The sequence below is a fragment of the Glandiceps talaboti genome, chromosome 11 (assembly GCF_964340395.1).
Source record: "Glandiceps talaboti chromosome 11, keGlaTala1.1, whole genome shotgun sequence".
NCBI lineage: Eukaryota > Metazoa > Hemichordata > Enteropneusta > Spengelidae > Glandiceps > Glandiceps talaboti.
The window spans coordinates 14,362,766-14,382,706 of record NC_135559.1 but is presented as its reverse complement, the minus strand read 5'-3'; the positions used below and the strand labels follow the sequence as shown (position 1 = coordinate 14,382,706).

The following is a 19,941-nucleotide window of genomic DNA, read 5'->3' as shown; positions in this document are numbered from 1 at the left end:
ATGGCGGAACAGGAACAGTTCAATACCTTGTTGAGCAATCTTATGTCTCCTGATAATGACATTAGGAAACAAGGCGAGGTAAGACAACTTTTTGTAGTCTCCGCAGCTCCAATGCTTTTATACGTACTTAAACTGTTACGAATGTCATTTGGTAAGGCGAAAAATTGGTGTACCGTCCAAGCACGAGTACTCGACTGACACACACATGCATGCTTTCTGAAATGCATATGGAGCCATGTCACGGCGACGCTATTGCAGGCTTCATAGCGGTATGTGTCAGTTTTATAATATTATATCTATATATTCGTATTTATAGCTGTAATATAGCGTATCTGAACAATTTCCCTCGAACGTTGTTATATTTTTAGAGTTAATTTTGCACCATAAAATTACCCTTACATGTGCTAAATTACTAAATTAACTACTTGTATCCGATTCACATGGAACACATTTTGCCATTTCTAAGTTTTTGTAATAAAAAGTATAACAAATTTAAAATTTATAAAATTGATTCATATTTGTAAATTTGTTTGCATTATAGAATTTGATCATTAAGTCATGTCATGGAGGGAAAAAACTCCAAACACATATGTGGGCACCCTTTTAAGTTCTAAAATTAATATTATTTATAGCATACAGATCACATTTCAGGTATTTGCATTTAATACACTTACATTACGATCACTTAATTGTAATAAACGATCCGCAGTAGTAAAACATTTGCATTATAAAAATGATATATTTCATTTTGTGTACATGAAAGAGAGAATACATCATTACATGTAAATTCTGTATTTTAACTTTTTAATATATTCTGTTCAATTTGTCATATTGGGAAAAATATTTGTGAAAAGGACAGGTCTACGCTGTTACTACTGTTTTACAGATAAAAAAAGTACAACAGAAATTATACCATGCATGAGCCAAGTTAGAGAATATGGAATATACTTAATGTATACATGTAGTGTGGTTGTTCTCTACATTGTACGTCATGACAACGTGTATGTCACTGTGATGACAGATCATTTCGACCTAATGTCAGGAGGGGATCGGAGTTCTGGGCTGATTGTTGTTATAGTTGTCAGTATTCATAAAAGGTTTTCGTACCAAACCAAGGGAAGGATATTGAATGAAACTGAAAAATCAGTATTTTCGGATGTACAGTGTTTTTTATGTCTTAGTATCGTAACGTCATTTATAACTAAACTACATGCACATGTAAATGATATTGCAAAGATTTGCAAATTGCTTGACAACATGATTTTGAAACAGTGAGAAGAGTTGAAATTGGGGCAAAGTGAATTGCAATCATCACGACAACATGTGTCTACGTCACTGTTTCTACTGTATTCAAAATATGAGTCAAAACATTCAAAATTGCTATTGCTTTCCCAGATTTTTCTTTGATATTACTGGCACTGGTATAAAAATGTTACTCTCAAATATTTTTCTTCATTCAGCCAGAAAATACTCGTCTAGCGACTCATAGTGACAAAGCCTCCTAACATGTAGGTCACTCATATTTTCCTTGGCAGAATGAAGAAAAAATTTTGGGGAATAACATATAAATGTCATTCATTTGTGCAAGTATTGATTTTATATTTTTTTACTATAATTAGAAAAAAATTACTGTGCCACACATTGTGGTCATATCTATCAATAATCATGTTAATATAGATTGTCATTATGTCTCGTTTTTATATATCTCAAAGTTATGCATCACCAGGTACATGTATGTAGGAAATTCAGAAACCAGTTTTACGATAGAGAGACTAGAGAAAAAAGTTCCATATGGTTCTAAGTCAATACGTATGCAATATCAAAGGAGATAGCAGATCACCTTTTGCTCCAGTGATTATTATCTATAAATAGATGAACTGTGACCTGGTAACCATAGCAACAGTTCTGTGGTTTTTTGTTTTCATATCCATGGTTACAATGCAAATAGATAAGAATCTCAAATTCTTTTTTAGATGCCAATATTCCATTATAATTTACAGTAGTTGTGTTTGGATAAGTATTCTATTGTAGTGTTCTTAGGCAAAAAAAAAATTTGGTTCCGGTTAACCGACCCCCCCCCCCCCCCCACCCTACATTTTGTATTTTTTCACTGCCAACCCTAAACTTTTTTTTACATATTCAAGAAAAAAATATTAAAATCACTATAATTATGAAGTCTCGCAAGAAATAGTGGATGCGGAAACTGACATCAACTTAAAAAGACAATAGAAAACTGTTCTTCCAATCTGTAATGGCTGTACATCTGATGGGAAGAAACTAATAATACAGAATCCATATGGAAAACAACGGAAAAATAACTACCTGAACTAGACACTCACACACGAAATCTACCTACTTGAGTGTAATCAGAACCACACAATTTTTTTTAGACCTTACTTTTATTCATTTTTATCCTACTTATAATGCAGTCTTTGATACATGAAGTAGATAACAATCTGATTCTGTGTACATCAAATCCCTTTGAGGCATAGACTAGAGGGGAAAAATGGAAAAAGGCTTATAAAAAATGTGTGATATGTGTTTGAAAAAAAAGGGAAGAGAAATAATAATGCCAGAGGACTTTTTCAGTGGTAATATTGTTGTGACAGATGTTCCAATACTGGCAATATTTTCTTTTCGATATCATCTTCAAGGTTTTGTACTTAGGACAAACCTTGCATTATTTGTGATAAGCTTATGGGCCCGGCTGTGTAAAGAGATTAACCACTGAGTGATGTCATATGTTTTTTTGCAAGAACATAGAGATAACAGAAGATAGAAGTAATATTTTATAACTTGCAAAAGTTGTAGGCTAGCTGTTGTGATTCTAATTTAATTACAAATCCTGAGGGCATACAAAGTGATTTCCAGTCTGCCTATTTGCAGAATGTATTTATTGAAAAGTTATATTTAGTTTTGTTAAACCCCAACGTTTGAATCCCATGGTCTTGGAATACCACTACCTTATCAGTAAAGGCATATTAGAGAGGAATATTCTCATTGTGGGCCAACTTTTTTGATAGTGTTGTTAAATATTAATAATCCTTATCTGACTTTCAGAACATAGCAAGGGTTAATCTAGAAACTATACATGTGGGTTCGTTTTCTACAACCTCTCTCTCCACATATAGTCAAGTGGACAAATTTTGTTAAAAATCTAGCTTCATTTGTAAATCCGCTGGGGAAAGGGTGAACAGCACATGTCCAAAAAGTAATCCTCACCACTCTAACAGATAATTGTAATTGGTTGCTTCGTTCACTTTACTACAATCTCAACATCCTGGTTGAAAGTAAGTTACATGAGGACACAATAATGTCATTACATTTATATCAACACTCCAATAGCATTAAACTACTGCTGTTCAGTGGTAAGAACGGAATGTTATGCTACAGAAATCCATTTGACTATACGTGGAGAGAGTGATCATGCAAAACAAACCCACACATATTTTCTAGACTAAGCAATGCGTGGCTGTAGAATTTTCTATATCTTGGAAGGAATGAAAATCATATATCTCAATTAATTATTCTATTATGATGATGACAAGTCAATTTTTGGCAAGCTTACAGAGTCACAAATTAAAAACATTATTGCAGAATGTTGATGTAAGCTATAAATGGACATTGGTGTAATTGCATTAGGGTAACATCTGTACTAGCCAGTTTTTTCTCAAGTCACAGTCAATGTTTACACTATCTTGATTACAGGGTGGTTATATTCACATATAATAACCAAAGCACTTATCGTCCACTTGTTCGATCTACCACATGGCTCCAGCAATCTTTTTCAGTTTGTTTTGTATCTACCTTAGTTTGGTGCTAGCCTGTTTATCATAGTAGTAGTAATTTACATTTATTAATTTATCATTCTGTATGTAAATGATACTGTTAATCATTTTTTAAATGTCTACATTGTACAATAAATAGAAAGGGAGTATTGCACGGTAGCTCGCCTTTGTGTCCATATCAAAGTTAGCTAATTTTATTAACACGATCTCATAATTATATTAATTACATAAATTGAAAATAAATTGGACTGATAATTGATATCATGTTTAATATAATTGCTTCATTTTCCATATCTATGTTTCTCTCTTTCCAGACAACGTATGGCGCCCTCCCATTTCCAAATAAATTAGGCTACCTTTTACAGTCCCTTAAGAACAAGGAAACATTGGTTGAGGTAAGTTGTATAAATTCAAACTATTTGAGGTCAAATCTTGCACAAAAGGTGATACAGAACAAGGGACATGTATCATGTTACTGCACATATCACTTGTACTGACTGACTTTTTGGTGTAAAAATCTATTATTTTTGCAGTAGTACAGGAACAAAAAAGACACTTTACTGATCTGCCTCTATAAGCATTCATAAGATAAAGTCTTATTACTAAAGTAAAAGTCATCAATTATGCAAATTAATCATTAATATTCATATAATTCTTTTACTAGTATTTTTATATTCAGCCCTGACTTTACCTCCATAAGCAAAAAAAGATTCATTTCAGCCATTAGTCACACAGGATGTGAGGGGACTGTGTGTTCTACAAAGACTTGTTACTAATTACATCATTATACATCATTGTTTCAGGTGCGTCAGATGGCTGCCGTGTTGATTCGTAGACTGGTAGGGGCTTCATTTGATGAATTCTTTCCTACAATGCCACCAGAGAGTCAGAATGCATGCAAACAAGAACTGCTGACAGGAATACAACAAGAACAAGTACCGATCGTCAGAAGGAAAATTTGTGATGCTGTAGCCGAGTTGGCACGAAATTTGCTTGGTGAGTATCAAGTTTTTGACACCAGAGGGCAGTATACTGTAGTCATTTTAGAAAGCCATAGTGTTCCTTGTTAGTCATCTAAACCTGAGGAATTCGTAACTACAAAATTAACCTTTGAATTCCTTGTCAGCCATCAGACCCTGCAGAAGTACATGTACTACTACTAAAAATCCTCTTGGAATCCCTTCTCAACAACTAGACCCTGTAGAATTACTACTGCAAAAACTAGCCTTGATGTTCCATTCTCAGCTGTCAGACCCTATAGAATTACTACTATAAAAAACTTGCCTTGATGTTCCACTCTCAGTCGTCAGATCCTGTAGAATTACTACTGCAAAAAATACCCTTGAAATCCTTTGACACACATCATATTCTGTAGGATTACTTCCTCAAAAAAAAGTCGTTTTGGAATCCTGTATCAGCCCTCAGACTGAGTAGTAAGTATTAGTACAAAGAAAAGTTGTCTTGGCATCCCTTTTCTAATTGATACAGGTTACAAACATTTGTAGTGTACCCCTGACGATGCTGGCAAGATGTCAGCAAAAATTTAGGTCTCACTTCCAAGTAATTTTTTTGGCTGTGTGAGTAGAAATTTTCATTACTAAGTATGAACCTGGTGTCCATAAGTATTCATTATTGCCTTATTATGTGTACTTATTTATTTTTTACTACAGATGATGATGGTAATAACCAGTGGCCAGAAGTTCTGAAATTTTTATTTGACTGTGCAACATCAACAGAATGTGGAATGAAAGAAGCAGCCCTTCACATTTTCTAGTAAGTCACGTTTGTGGTGTCGTCAAAACCTAGTTGTCTCAGATTTCTTTCATTTTTATAACACAATGTTTTCATTGATTATTTGCCTGCTTTATGTTCACCAAAAGACTTGTTTTTAGTGACTGAGTAGTGAACAGGAGTTAATCTAACATTGCTTACTTCTAAACTAAATTAATTACAAGATGATCAATTTTGTTTTCCTTTTCAGTAATTTTCCTGGTATATTTGGTAACCAGCAAGCTCATTATTTGGAAGTGATAAAACAGATGTTGTCTCAGTGTTTGGCTGACCAGGGAAGTCCACAGGTAAAGATGTCATTTTTAAATAGAAAAAATAAATAGTGACGATTCCCAGTTATGAAAATACTTTGTGTCTATTCTCATTAATATTACTTCTGATTGATTGATTGATTGATTGATTGATTGATTGATAAATTCCATAAATTGTTTGTGTTTTTTTTACTGAATAGGTTCGGATTGCAGCTGGCAAGGCCACCATCGCATTTGTGTTGGCACAAGAGAAAGACTCAGCAATGACTAAAATGTTTATTGAGTTACTTCCTGGTATACTGCAGGTTAGTACACAGCAGTTTTAGGTGTATAAAGTCATTGTAAGGGATGATTGTACAATGTCACACAAGCTCAATAAACGAACATCATTCGTTTAAGACAAAAACCCTCCGCAACACGAACGTTCACAAGTGCAACATCGACACGTTTACATATGATGTAAACCATCAGTCACACCACTATGGTCCTTGTTCTGTCAAAAACATGATGATAAACACATCAAAATATAACCAGAAACACAGCACTGTATATCACATTAGAAGTAAATTTTAAACAATTTATCAACATCTCAGACATCTCGGTCGTAAATACAGAACCTGTTATTGAAGAAGTGAAAGTTTTCAAAATTTGGTTAGAAGTGCAAAAACAAAACTTGGCAATCACATTGATGCCAAGCGAAGTTCAATTATTGAGTTTGTGTTATAATGTGCCATTGTTCCTAAGCAATCCACCCTATTATGAATAATTTAAATAACAAAAAAGGATTCCTAATTGTCCACAAGTAGGCATTGGACTACATTTATTTCGTTATGCAAATAGATAAGGGTGGGTGCTCATGAATAATTCATAGAAATGAAAGTATGGTGGGTTAGAACAGTCGTCTTGACTTCATGGAACGTCGTGCGCACACCATGTTTTAATTCTATTATTTTCACCTGCAAAAATAGTATCAGAGATAAATTACAAAAGTCAAAACGACTGTTGACAGTCTAGCATTGGACAAGAAGTGACTGATGTCAACAATAGATCAGGAATGTACAGTAGCCTTACTTTCAATTCCGCATTTCTTTACTAGTTTTAATTTCATATCAAAGTTGATTCTGTAAAGAGTACAAATAAACAAACAAGCATGAAGTGAATGTGTGTGTATTTAACGCTGAATCTAAAGGATACAATTTGTATGTATTTGTATACATCTGGGGAACCTCGCGGACAAAAGTAGAGAAATTTTGATAAAATGGCAGTTTCCAATATGTTGTACTAGAATTTTGTTTTGGAACCACAGTTAAGTGACTTGGGAACACAGGTAGCGTTTACCTTTTTTAGAACCCTTCCAAAACAATGGATTAGGGAACCCTGGTAAAATGGCCGTGGAACTTAAGTAGATTTACCCATTTACCACCCATAGCAAAACCACTGGTAGGGAACCCTGGTAAAATGACCGGGGAACTCAAATAGTAGATTTTAACTATTTACCACCCATAGCAAAAACACTGGTAGGGAACCCTGGTAAAATAACCGGGGAACTCAAGTACTAGATTTAACTATAGCAAAAACACTGGTAGGGAACCCCATTAAAAATGACAGGGGAACTCAAATAGATTTACGTATTTACCACCCATAGCAAAAACACTGATACTATTCTTACATGCAATTGCATGAAGAAAGCTGTTTCCAAAAAAACAAAAACATGTTAAACCAAGGTGTCAAGGATAATATGTTAAACCATCAGTCCCCCTGTGTGTTTGACTTATCTGATAAAAAGAGAATTTGTGATATTAAGAAACTATGTTATGTTATGTTATCTGACAACCAATGTAAGATTAGTAACTATGGAAACTTGAAATATGTTTAATGCTTTGTTGTTGACAGGGTGTAGCTGACAGTGTGTCTATACAGGATGATGATTCGCTATTGAAGTCACTCATAGAACTCGTGGAAAGTCAACCCAAACTATTGAGAAGTCAACTCGAGAATGTCATTACACTTACTTTGAAGGTAGGTATGGTGTTGGAGTCTTAACTAGATTTTAGATTTTTAGAGTGCTGCCCATGCACACATTAACAACCAGAACTTGAGGGAAAGAGACAGCAACGCTGAATAGTTAAATCATTGCGTCATCAAGGTCCATAGTAGACGGATCAAGACATCGCATTCGTTTCCATTCTATTGTTCCAAAGTAACTATATTGTACTGTCCAACCAGAACTTGGTATTACCGAGTCAAAAGAAGCGAAGGATTGGCCAACTATAATTTGTGCTATAGGGAGGTACATGTATTTTATATTATTGCCCAATATTTGTCTTCATTCATATTGGAAATAATCAGCTACCTAAGGGGTTTTGTCAATACTAGGATAGTGCCTCTGCTGAGCCTCTTAGGTGACTCATATTTTCCTGGCTGAAAGTAGAAAGATGTTGGGATATAATCATTTAATTACAACAAAATACAAAGAATATGTTGTTCCAGGGTGAACAAATCCACTGGTCCTGGGTCTGGGACTAGTGATTTTTTTGGGCGGACCACACAAATTTTACCTTGTCTGGTCCATTGGACCAGTACCTTACTGTTAATAACTATGTTTTATGCCACACTTTTATCCTCCATTGTTCCAGAATTTTTCAAATAGATTTTCTTTCTTTATTTTCCCAGATTACTGCAGATAGTGATTTACCAGATACATGGCGACAGTTGGGGTTAGAGGTCATTGTGACAATTTCAGAGACAGCGCCAGCCATGTTGAGAAAACATGGATCTAAATTTGTTCCTATGATTGGTATGTGAAGGTCTATGTATTTTCTATCATAATCCAACACTGGTGGCGCTCTCCTTTTGTCAGCCTACAACATTTTTATAGTTAACATTTAAGATGCCATAGACTTTCAATGCAAAAGACTCCCTAGGCCAAGGATTTTTTCGCTAGGAGGAGGATCTTGCCTACTCAACAATTATAAACATACCATACAGGGTTAGATTAAATTTACCACGCTGTAAGTAAGAAGAGTGTCGTTCAGTTTGACTACCATACAACACAGGTTTTCCCCAGGTACTCTGGTTTCCTCCTGCATTAACACTGAACCCATGAGGGATGGCCCTCACTGGACTTCTTGGAAGATTAGTGTTTACATACTTAAGCACTATCCAGTATAAATAAAGATTATTATAATTTCCCAAAATTATTTTTCATAGAATTTTGAGGAGGTCACTCCCAATATATGATATAAGTGACATCTACTCACAAATAAATCTATTCTGTCTTATTTTTCAGTTCCACAAATGTTGGCAATGATGGTTGACCTTGAAGATGACCCAGAGTGGTCAATGTCGGATGAACTTGAAGATGATGACAACGACAGTAACTCCATAGCTGGAGAAAGTGCCCTTGACAGGTTTGCAATCGGTATAGGTGGTAAAACCATACTGCCTCACATCATTGCAAATATCCCACAGATGTTACAAAATAGTAAGTCCAAACTACCCTCATAGCACCCCCTAGTGAGTCTGAAAAATAGATCAGTCTTTTGTATAAACAATAGGGATATACTAATATTTCATGAACTAAGGGTGGGCCAGATTGTTATCTATTGAATTTCTTTGGGGAAATTCAAACTTGGTAGTGATATCATTTTGGTCAGGAAGGTTCTTTTGCATTACCTTTTCACTGCTGTTTGTGAAACCTTCAATATATATGCTGAATTTAGGTACACATGATTGTCATGGCAACATATGTGTAGGTTTTTAGTACAATGAGCTCCTTCTGTCCGTGCATACGTCTGTGATAAATAATTTCTCAGAATGCAATACTCAGTTTCTTTCAACCCTGGCACATATGGGACATGTGCAGGTCACGTTGTTTTTGTGATGCATTCAAATTTAAACGAATGGCAGCCATATTTATAGTTAAGAATCTATATGCACTACATAACTCAAAAACTGTAATACACAGAGACTCCGTTCAAATGTCTACCCCCATATTATCAGGTATAAGCTTTCTTTGAATACATTAACCTTTGATCTTGACTTCAATATTCAGGGTCAATTATCAAAACCAAGCCCTTTCTTATATATCACAGACACTTTTCGTTGCCACTAATTTCTTTTAAAATCACGTCGACGTTCAGTCACATAGACGTAATGTATTTGAGGGGACTGTGTCTTGAATCGGAGTTAGTCATTTATTTTCTACGTAGTCACTTAGATCAATGCAAACTGACCAAATCATTCACTCTCCTTACAGCTGATTGGAGGTTTAGGCATGCAGCCCTGATGGCCATATCAGCCATTGGTGAAGGTTGCCATAGATACATGGAAGCAGTTTTACCCAGTATTGTAGATACTGTGTTGCCATTCATTCAAGATCCACATCCCAGAGTACGGTATGCAGCCTGTAATGCACTGGGACAGATGGCCACTGACTTTGCACCGTCCTTTGAAAAGAAATTCCATGACAAGGTAAGAATCAGTGTGTGCAAAACTTGTAGATACAGTTCCAGAAATAAGTGTAATGACTGATATTTTGGGAAAAAATTATGTTTTTAACTATGTGGAGGTAAGGATAAACATAAGCAAACTACTTTACGGTTACTTGTGTGTGACATCTACGTATGAAATTATTACCCTGGTAATTGAGCTTTCGGTTTACTAAAATAGACACAAACTAAAACTATTGTCACAACATGTTAATACAACAGTTGTAAGCTATTGAGTGGATGTTGGTTTAATTATAGTCTCAGTAGGGAGGCATCTCTAAAAACTAGTTTATTTAGAGTTCCATAAACTTGCAGTGTATTGTTTTGGGACTTCCAATGTTTACACTATGTTGATTACAGGGTGATTAGAATCACACAACAGAGGAACTGCTATCACCCACTTGTGTAATCTACCACATTGAAGAAAAATAGATTTAGTTTGTGTCTATCTTAGTTAACTGAAAGCTTGAATACTGGTCCAAGACCAGCAGGTTTCTGTGCAGACCAACAATTTTGCTGAGTTACAGCATCTTGGCTGTTCTCATGACATCAAAATTTGAAGTTAATGAACAACATTTATTAATGATATGGATAGATATCCAAATTTTACCAAAACTTTTCTAGTATTTTAAACATTATAGAACAAAGTAAAACTTTAAAGTATGAAATTTTGACAATTATATCACTTTGTTTTGACAGGTCATACCAGGTTTGATGGTTGCCCTTGACGACCACGCTAATCCAAGAGTACAGGCTCATGCTGGTGCAGCGTTAGTTAATTTCAGCGAAGACTGTCCAAAGACACTCCTCTCACATTACTTAGACGGAATCCTGGAAAAAATAGAGGCAATCATTTCTGCCAAGCTGCAAGAGGTAAGAGTAATTAGAATAAACCAAGCCACCATCAAATAGGGAACTTGCAATCCAGACTGAGCATGCTCAGATGCAAAGGACTATGGGATTATCTGTGGTTATCGTAATACCTAATCTGGAGCTACCGATAAAATAAACCTCCCACAATGGTCAGAGTGACTATGAATTGATTATTTGTGGTTATAAACAATGTAACAGTATTGTTTACAATACTAATTGATTAGTATTTATTATCACATTTCCCATGATGCAACATTCAACATGGCGGGTTTGCAAGTTCCCCATTGTGTAACTTGGCATGCATTTTGTGACTGTGTCCTTTACTGTTTTCTCCAGCTTCTTGAGAGGGGTACAAAGTTAGTGTTGGAACAGATGGTGACCACCTTGGCAGCTGTAGCTGACACTGCAGAGGAGAAGTTTATCAGTCACTACGACAGGTTTATGCCAAATCTGAAATATATCATGCAGAATGCAACGAGGCAAGAATTTAGGGTGTTAAGAGGCAAGACTATTGAGTGTATCAGTTTGATTGGTCTTGCTGTTGGCACAGAAAAGGTAAGAGTGATTTCCCTGATTAACTTAGAGTTTTATATTGTTATGATGCAGTAAACATGAGTGTAAATGTCCAGGAGTACGTACCCATAGTGGCACTCGCGCATTGCAGTGTTCTGTTATCAATGTCTATCTGAAGTAGCAACATTTCATAAAAACCATACGAGATATCACAATTTCATCTGTAGGGAACAAACCACCCTCATTTGCATACCATTTACATACCATTTGCATACAGGTGTGCAATAATGTTCTCAGTATTGCACTACATTGTAAAATAGCCATTATGGATGCACTCAGATGCAAGTTATCTCTGCAACTAATAACTCAACCTACTTTGTTTTAGTTCCGTCAAGATGCCAACGATGTGATGCAGTTATTACTAAAAGCACAAACCGATACCAATGAATTAGAAGATGACGATCCCCAGATCTCCTTCATGATCTCAGCTTGGGCAAGAATGTGTAAATTATTAGGATCTGAGTTCCAAGCTTATTTACCAGTTGTGATGGGTCCATTGTTAACAGCTGCTTCAATAAAACCAGAAGTTGCACTTGTGGACAGTAAGTCTTGTACTAATTTCGTTAATATTCCCCCTGTAATTACATCCAAATTTTAAAAAAATATACAAAATTTTTTTCAATTTTTTGATATTCAAAATGCTAATGGTGTGTGAAACATGTTTTTTCTGTATTACAGGAAATGTCAGAACACAAAATGTGAACTTTGACATTCAAAGGAATTATAGGAAAACCAATATGGCTGCCAGTTTTGATTTTTCTACATGATACATAAATACCAAACCCATTCACTTTGTTTTAGGGGACAAGTTCATTGTCTTAGCAGAGACATCATGAACTCTAACGTTGATCTCTCTCTCTCTCTCTCTCTCTCTCTCTCTATTTATTTATTCTTGCAGCTGAAGATGCCAAACAGATCAGTGAAGAAGAAGGATGGCAATTTGTAAATCTAGGTGACCAGGTAATTGTTTATCAGTTTATGTGAATTATTTTTGAAAGTATACCAATTTTAGGCCCTTCTTAACTCTGTAGCGACCAAATCATCTCAAATTTACTTATGTTAATAGGTATGGTTATTTGAGTACATCATGTATGACACTTCCATGACATATAAACTTATGACCTTTGACATTCAAAGGAATTATGGGAAAACTAATATGGCCGCCAGTTTTGTACAGTAATTAATTTGTTCTCTTTCCCTGACAACAGCAAAGTTTTGGAATCAAGACGTCGGGATTGGAAGACAAAAGCACTGCATGTCAGATGTTGGTATGCTATGCAAGGGAACTGAAAGAAGCATTTGCAGATTACACAGAACAAGTGGTGAAGCTGATGGTACCACTGTTAAAATTCTACTTTCATGATGATATCCTTTTTCTTCAACTTTAATTGAGATTAGGTTGGTGTTTTCATGAACAAAGTAAGAGCAAACATTTTAAACTTTAATTATATGTCACAGTGTAAGTTCCTTGACTGATGCCACTTGTCAGATTATCAGCGGCCGAGTCGTTACCATTTTTATTAGAATGTGCCAAGATCAAAGGAGATGAGTATTTGACACAGATGTGGAATTATATCGTACCGGAATTATTAAAAGCTATACAGACTGAACCAGAAAATGATGTTCTCAACCAACACATGGACTCATTTGCAAAGGTCAGTGAAGGGTCAGAGGGCAGCGTATCAAGGGTCATAGGTTATACCATTTAATCTGTTGCCCAAAACTATAAATTTTATAGAGAACTTGTGTGTCCACCAGACTTTGTTTGTGTCAAGTGAGCACTGTCAACATACAAGATATAAACAGGTTTCATCATGTACTGTTAACTAATGAACATTTCCCACTGTGTTCCATAAACTGGTTCTAACTGGTCAGAGCTGGTTTCACAATTTTGTTTACTCTTGCAGTGTGTTCTGTAAACAGGGTCTAACTGGTTAGAACTGGTTTTGTTTGGGTTTGTGTGTTCTCCCAGTGTGTTCAGTAAACCGGATCTAACTGGTCAGAGCTAGTTTCCAAAACACTTGTTTGTCCAACATATTCAGTTAACAGCCTCTAACATGTTAAAACTGATTTCACAAATTTTTTGTTTGTCCAGTGTGTTGAATTCCTAGGTATGGGATGTCTTGATGAAGCCCAGTTTACCAGTCTAGCCAAAATAATGGGAGATATCTTAGACCAGCACTTCAAGAGGTATGCTGAAAGGCAAGGTGAGTAGATATGAACTGTAAATGATATGACAGATCCCTATGACGCATGAGTGCAAGTGTGGTGTACTTCGGGTATTTGCATGAGTGCTTGCAGTGTTCTCTGCTGCCGTACTTTCACAATCGTAAAGATTGAAAGTGCGAAATATGAGATGAGTAACTAGGCTTGTAAAGTATTTTGCATATCATCGGCTTAAGTGTGAAATATATGACAGGTGATAAGGTTTGCAGTATTTTTAGAATAAGAAATACTAAAGATCATTTGTCTATCTTTGTAGAACAACGGAAAGATGAAGATTACGACGAAGTTGTTGAAGAAAATTTACAAGATGAGGTAGGTTCAATGGAAAACCAGAATTCTCAAACGTAGATTATGATACAAATTAATTTGATGTGATAGGATATCGCAAATACAAGTGTTAAAGTTAAAGTCCAGTCAGACTTATTTCTGCCTTTAGTACACTTGTATTGATTACTGCTATCAACTTAAAGGAAAAGTCCAGTCAGACTTATTTCTGCCTTTAGTACACTTGTATTGATTACTGCTATCAACTTAAAGGAAAAGTTCAGTCAGACTTATTTCTGCCTTTAGTACACTTGTATTGATTACTGCTATCAACATAAAGTTGAGGTCCAGTCAGACTTATTTCTACCTTTAGTACACTTGTATTGATTACTGCTATCAACATAAAGGAAAAGTCCAGTCAGACCTATTTCTGCTTTTATTGAAATCGGATTGATTACTGCTATCAACTTACATATGTGTATGATTTTGGGTGATAAAATAGCACCTCGGTATGAACAAGTCAAGACAAAGAGATTAAGGTAAAAATATTGTCATCACTAGAGGTTTCCCATAAACCATTGCTGGAAATGGTTGAACACAAGTGCAGTAGGATTTCTTTACAGAATTTTTAAAAAGTTGAAAAGTTTACCGCAGTGCTATTTTATCACCCCAAATTATGTAAGTTGATAGTAATAATCAATACAAAAGGTACTCAAGGTAGAAATAAATCTGACTAGAGTTTTATCACAGCGAATGTGTTAATGCAGTGTTTTTGCTAAGGGCAGTAAGTAGGTAAAATCTACTGGGGTTCCCATGTCATTTTACCTGGGTTCCCAAACAAAATTATCATAGATTCTATGGGGAAACACTGACATTTTTACCCCTCTCCCTGTTTCAGTTACCAAGGTTCCCCAACCTTAGCAAAAACATTATAATGGACTTCATGATAAGTCATTTCTAGGTTGCTGTGGCAACATGTTCTTGAATATGATATTATTTTTTTTGCAGTTTACCTCTTAAGTCAATATTATATTATATTTTAAAAAAAATTAAATTCTCGTTTTTCCAGGATGATGATGATAATTATACTTTGAGTAAAGTAGCTGATGTCATGCATGCATTGTTCGGAACATACCACGCGACTGTTCTGCCATTTTTTGATCAGCTGCTGCCACATTTTGTCCGGTTACTGGTAAGTAATCCTCTAAGTGTGATATCAGTATTGTTGTATTCATAATTCTTGGTACCTGCAATAACATCTTATCCCATGCTGTAGGTCAGCAGAACAAGATGGTCAACCTATTCTCACGTGTGCCTATAGTAATGCATGTGTAGTGCGTGTAGCAGAAGTTATAGTGTCAACCCAGCAATCGAATAGTCGCTATTTTTATGCCAGACCTGTGTGGTTGAATTCTATTGCAGGTACTGAGAATTGTGAATGTGTAGTCCTACCTCAGATCTTCAATTTCCAGCACTTTTCAAATGAGCACTGCCCTCTAGTGGCAGAATGAATTTGGGGAACTAGGTCAAAGTTCACTATCACAGTCAAAGTGGAGGTTTCAGTGATTGCTTTGTATTTTTACACACTACAATTTCCCCATTGGTTATTTCAATACTTGTACATGTCAAAATGGGCAACCCCAAAATGAATTATTTCATGAAACAAAAAATTTGGCATAAATGAAATTACACTTATCCAAGTGAATTCCTCACTATTGTGAAGGCTTCATGTTGTGGATTGATTTATTTTGGGCTAATATTCTTCCTCTAACTTAGCAAGAAAGAAAATTTCTCACTTTTCTGTTTTAAAAAATTTGAATGAACAATTTTGTCAATATCCTACATTTTGTACAATTAAACACATTTTGAGACTAACAGTTGTACTATATCTTATTGTTTTACTTTGCTCTAGGCACCAGATAGACCGTGGTCAGACCGTCAGTGGTCAATTTGCATATTTGATGATCTCCTGGAGTTTTGTGGCCCAGTAAGTATCACAATGAAAACTTTTTGTTTTGTTTTATCTTTTGTATCACAAAGGCTTACAAATAATAGGTCTGTTGGTTGGTTGGTTGGTTGGTTGACTGGCTGGCTGGTTGGTTGGTTGATTGGTTGGTTGGTTGGTTAAAAACAAAAAAAAATGGACAAAATTTAGTATGTGGGTACACGTCGGTGCTTTTAATATTCACACTTTTAGCAGTCTGGATACCTTGGAAATGACAAGTAAGTTTGGAAGGATACTATGAACCACTTGATAAATTAAAGATGTCAAATTTTGACAATAAACTATTATTTTCATCCAAATACTTGCTTGTGGTGTTGTCATCTTACAATCAGTGAAAGTATGTTTTCTCAGCTCTGGCCATAGAGGGCGTCATTTAAAAAATTGGTCTGACTCAATCCATGAAAGGGCAGGCAGGTCTGATCATGAGAAATAGACATGAACGGGGCCGCCACATTTCCTGCATAAATTACACTTCCTTCTGCATTCTCCAATGGCAAATAATTTATGTCTAATACTCTTTCAAAAACAGTTCAAAATTTCAGTATCTTGTTCTTTTTGAAAGAAAGAGGATCAGCAATGGCTATAAAATTTAACTTTTTTTCTTGTCTTAGGCATCCTTCAAATACCAGGAGTATTTTATCCGACCGATGATTGAGTTTGTGTGTGATAAGACACCCGAGGTTAGACAAGCCGCAGCGTATGGATGCGGTGTCATGGGGATGCATGGAGGCAAGGACTATGCCCCCGCTAGCTTAGGTAAGTGTAGTATGACAATGGAAGATGAACCATCAGAAAACTACAGCTATGGCAAATCAACTGTCAGAAAACTACAACTGTAGCAAATCAACTGTTGGAAAACTACAACTATAGCAAATCAACTGTCAGGAAACTACAACTGTAGCAGTATGCCCTCTAATCCAATTTGACGCGCCATTGACGCACACAATTTCTAGTGATGCACAAAAATTTGTATTCCCCGATCTCTCAGTAACTATGTGGCAACTCACAAGAAATCCCAGTTCTCATTTTGACTCACAACAACAAAATTTAGCGATCATTAGAGGGCACACTGAACTGTAGCAAATCAACTGTGGAAACTACAACTATAGCAAATCAATTGTCAGGAAACTACAACTGTAGCAAATCAACTGTCAGGGAAGTTAACACAAACTAAAACGGATACTGCGACATGTTGATATACGGTACCAGTGGACGTACACGCACAGTAGGACAGCATTTCTGATGACAAGCTTTTCTAATATCATGTCACATTCAACCTCATTCAGTGTTTACACTAGCTTGGTTACATGATGATTATGTCCAGATAATCAAGGCACTGCTATTGCCCACTTGTGTAGTCTACCTCATTAGATATAGCTTGTGTGTACCCAAGTTTGCCGACAGCACATTTTCCATGGTTGTAATTCATGACTTTTTACGTTGTAATTTGTATTAACATTGGCCATAGGAAAATCGGTGTTGAATGTGCACATGACAGAAGTTGTGATATGCTAATCTTTACAATTCTGTAATTTAAAAAAATGTACTGTATTGTATTCCAACAGAGGCAATCACGTTCCTAACAAGAATCATACAAGATCCAGCTTCCAGGGAAGTTGAAAACGTAAATGCTACAGAAAATGCGATTTCAGCCGTTACCAAAATAATGAAGAATAACCATGGTAACATCAATGTAAACGAAATCCTACCCCATTGGTTGATGTGGTTACCAGTCACAGAAGATAAAGAGGAATGTGTTCATATTTACAATTATTTCTGCGATCTCATCGAAGAGTAAGGCAATTTGTTTTTGCAAATTTGTTAATATTAACCCTTTCATTCCTAGAGACGACATTGGAATAAATAGAAACTTGATTGTAAGAACATTTTCTAAAATTTAAGAATATTACTTCATTGGGAAGTAATATTTCTTGAATTCTGGTCTAAAATAAAGTTGATCTTTTTCCAAAAATTACAGAGAAACAAGAATTTTTGTTCAAAAATTTTGGCGGGAAAGTTTCTAGTCCTGAAAGGGTTAAATAGTTATTTCATTGTTATAGCCCAAAACAAAACAATTGCAACTACCACCATACAGTGATTCGTAAAGTGGCCATATTTGATATGGTTGGATTTTTAATTTACAAAACATTTTTTTTTTACCATGGCTTCCGACTTGAAATATAATGTGAAACAAGATAGACCAAATCTGTGTTTGTCCCTCAATACATTGCAAAAAGCTATTTAAAAAAAAAATCTATGCAAAAAGTTTGTTATTGTACGTATCAAAGTTCAGAAACATAAGTAGACTAATTGTTTGGTTTTCGCATTGGTAGTTGCAGGAAAAATGACCAAAAACCAACATTTTTGGAAAACAGTCATGTGTTGTGTTTGGCCTTCTGGACAGAAAATGTCAAAGCATGCATACACATTCCACTGTCTTTCACGTTGTGTGCTGCATGCGTAGCTAAGCACAACTTTGTACGCATAAGTACGTATAGGCCTGCACGATAATACTATGCTCCTGTATACGTATGCGTATGCGTTCTAACGTTGTATCTAAACCTCCGTATTATGTTTACAGTTTATACCAACTGTCAATTTTCAAATGTATGAAATGGCGATACACTTTTTTGCTGTGTGTTTTTTTTTTCCAGAAATAATGTCAACATTCTTGGTGCAAATAATTCGAACATTGGAAGGATCCTTGCCATCATAGCTGAAGTGTTTACAAAGGACGCAACGCGAGACGACGTTGAAGTCACCCAAAGACTGGTTACTATTGCCAAGCAGATACAGGTTAGAACAGTTCTGTCATCTCTACGTTAAATCAGAAAGTCATTTATTTCTCAGAAATAACTGTATTACCTGGTATAAGCAGCAGGAATACCTCAGGCTGAACTATTGGGCAAGTTGATATGGTATAATCAAATGCAACCTAGTAGAACTCTTTATCAGTTTGATCACCTGTTCCCATAGAATAACTGTAGCTGCAGCATGAGCCCCCCTCCTACATTTTCAGTTGTTTTGTGATGCCATAGTAGAGATGTAAATTTAGACACAAACATAGTAATAATATTGAAATATCTTGTATCTTTCAGAGCACTGGAAACGTTTGGGATGAATGCTTAACACAGTTGGGTGAACCACAACGACAGGCACTATTTTCTGCTTTACAGATGTGATCATTCAAGCTTTGAACTTTGAACCTGTAGTCTGCTTTGAACTTTGAACTTTGACCTTGTCACTGTAAATACAGGGTCTAAACACTAGCCAGGAGTGTCCTAGGTTACATCGTCGTAGAGAGATTTGAATTTAGTATTTATAGAGTACCTTTGGTCGTCATAACAACATCAAGTCTCTGATCTGCCTGCAATATTTTCCATGCCATGCAAAACTACACACTCTGCCTTTTGGGATTTATAGAGGAACGCTTGCACAGCAAGACAGTGTAATACGAAGTGAAGAGTTTCGGGGGGGGGGGGGGGGGGGGGGGGGGGGTCGATCGATGGTTCCCCTTCCGGTGCAAATTATTAGCTGTTGTCCACAGAGGAATTCTGCTAACAAATTTGTCACATGATTTGACTGAAATGTTGCACACACTCACCACATGCCCAACACACACACACACACACACACACACACATACATGTACACACGCCCACACACTGAAAAAATCAAAC

The 19,941-nt window shown here is 35.9% G+C and overlaps 1 protein-coding gene across 1 annotated transcript; it reads left to right on the top strand.

Moving 5' to 3' along the window:
• LOC144441909 (importin-5-like) lies at positions 1-19,728 on the top strand. Its single transcript, XM_078131167.1, has 24 exons — positions 1-78; positions 4,103-4,183; positions 4,592-4,784; positions 5,459-5,561; positions 5,770-5,866; positions 6,031-6,135; positions 7,724-7,849; positions 8,504-8,627; positions 9,120-9,314; positions 10,089-10,303; positions 11,020-11,193; positions 11,530-11,748; positions 12,092-12,308; positions 12,665-12,726; positions 12,975-13,131; positions 13,249-13,421; positions 13,862-13,973; positions 14,249-14,304; positions 15,326-15,448; positions 16,169-16,243; positions 16,873-17,017; positions 17,827-18,055; positions 18,916-19,057; positions 19,360-19,728. Exons 1-24 carry the CDS (start codon positions 1-3, stop codon positions 19,441-19,443), a joined length of 3,285 nt encoding a protein of 1,094 aa, XP_077987293.1. The 3' UTR covers positions 19,444-19,728.
• The last annotated feature ends 213 nt before the right edge of the window (positions 19,729-19,941 follow it).

Coding starts and splice junctions, on each gene's coding strand:
- LOC144441909 (XM_078131167.1), top strand. CDS start 1: ATGGCGGAACAGGAACAGTTCAATACCTTGTTGAGCAATCTTATGTCT. Junction 8,628..9,119: donor TAAATTTGTTCCTATGATTG/GTATGTGAAGGT, acceptor CTTATTTTTCAG/TTCCACAAATGTTGGCAATG. Junction 18,056..18,915: donor TTCTGCGATCTCATCGAAGA/GTAAGGCAATTT, acceptor TTTTTTTTCCAG/AAATAATGTCAACATTCTTG.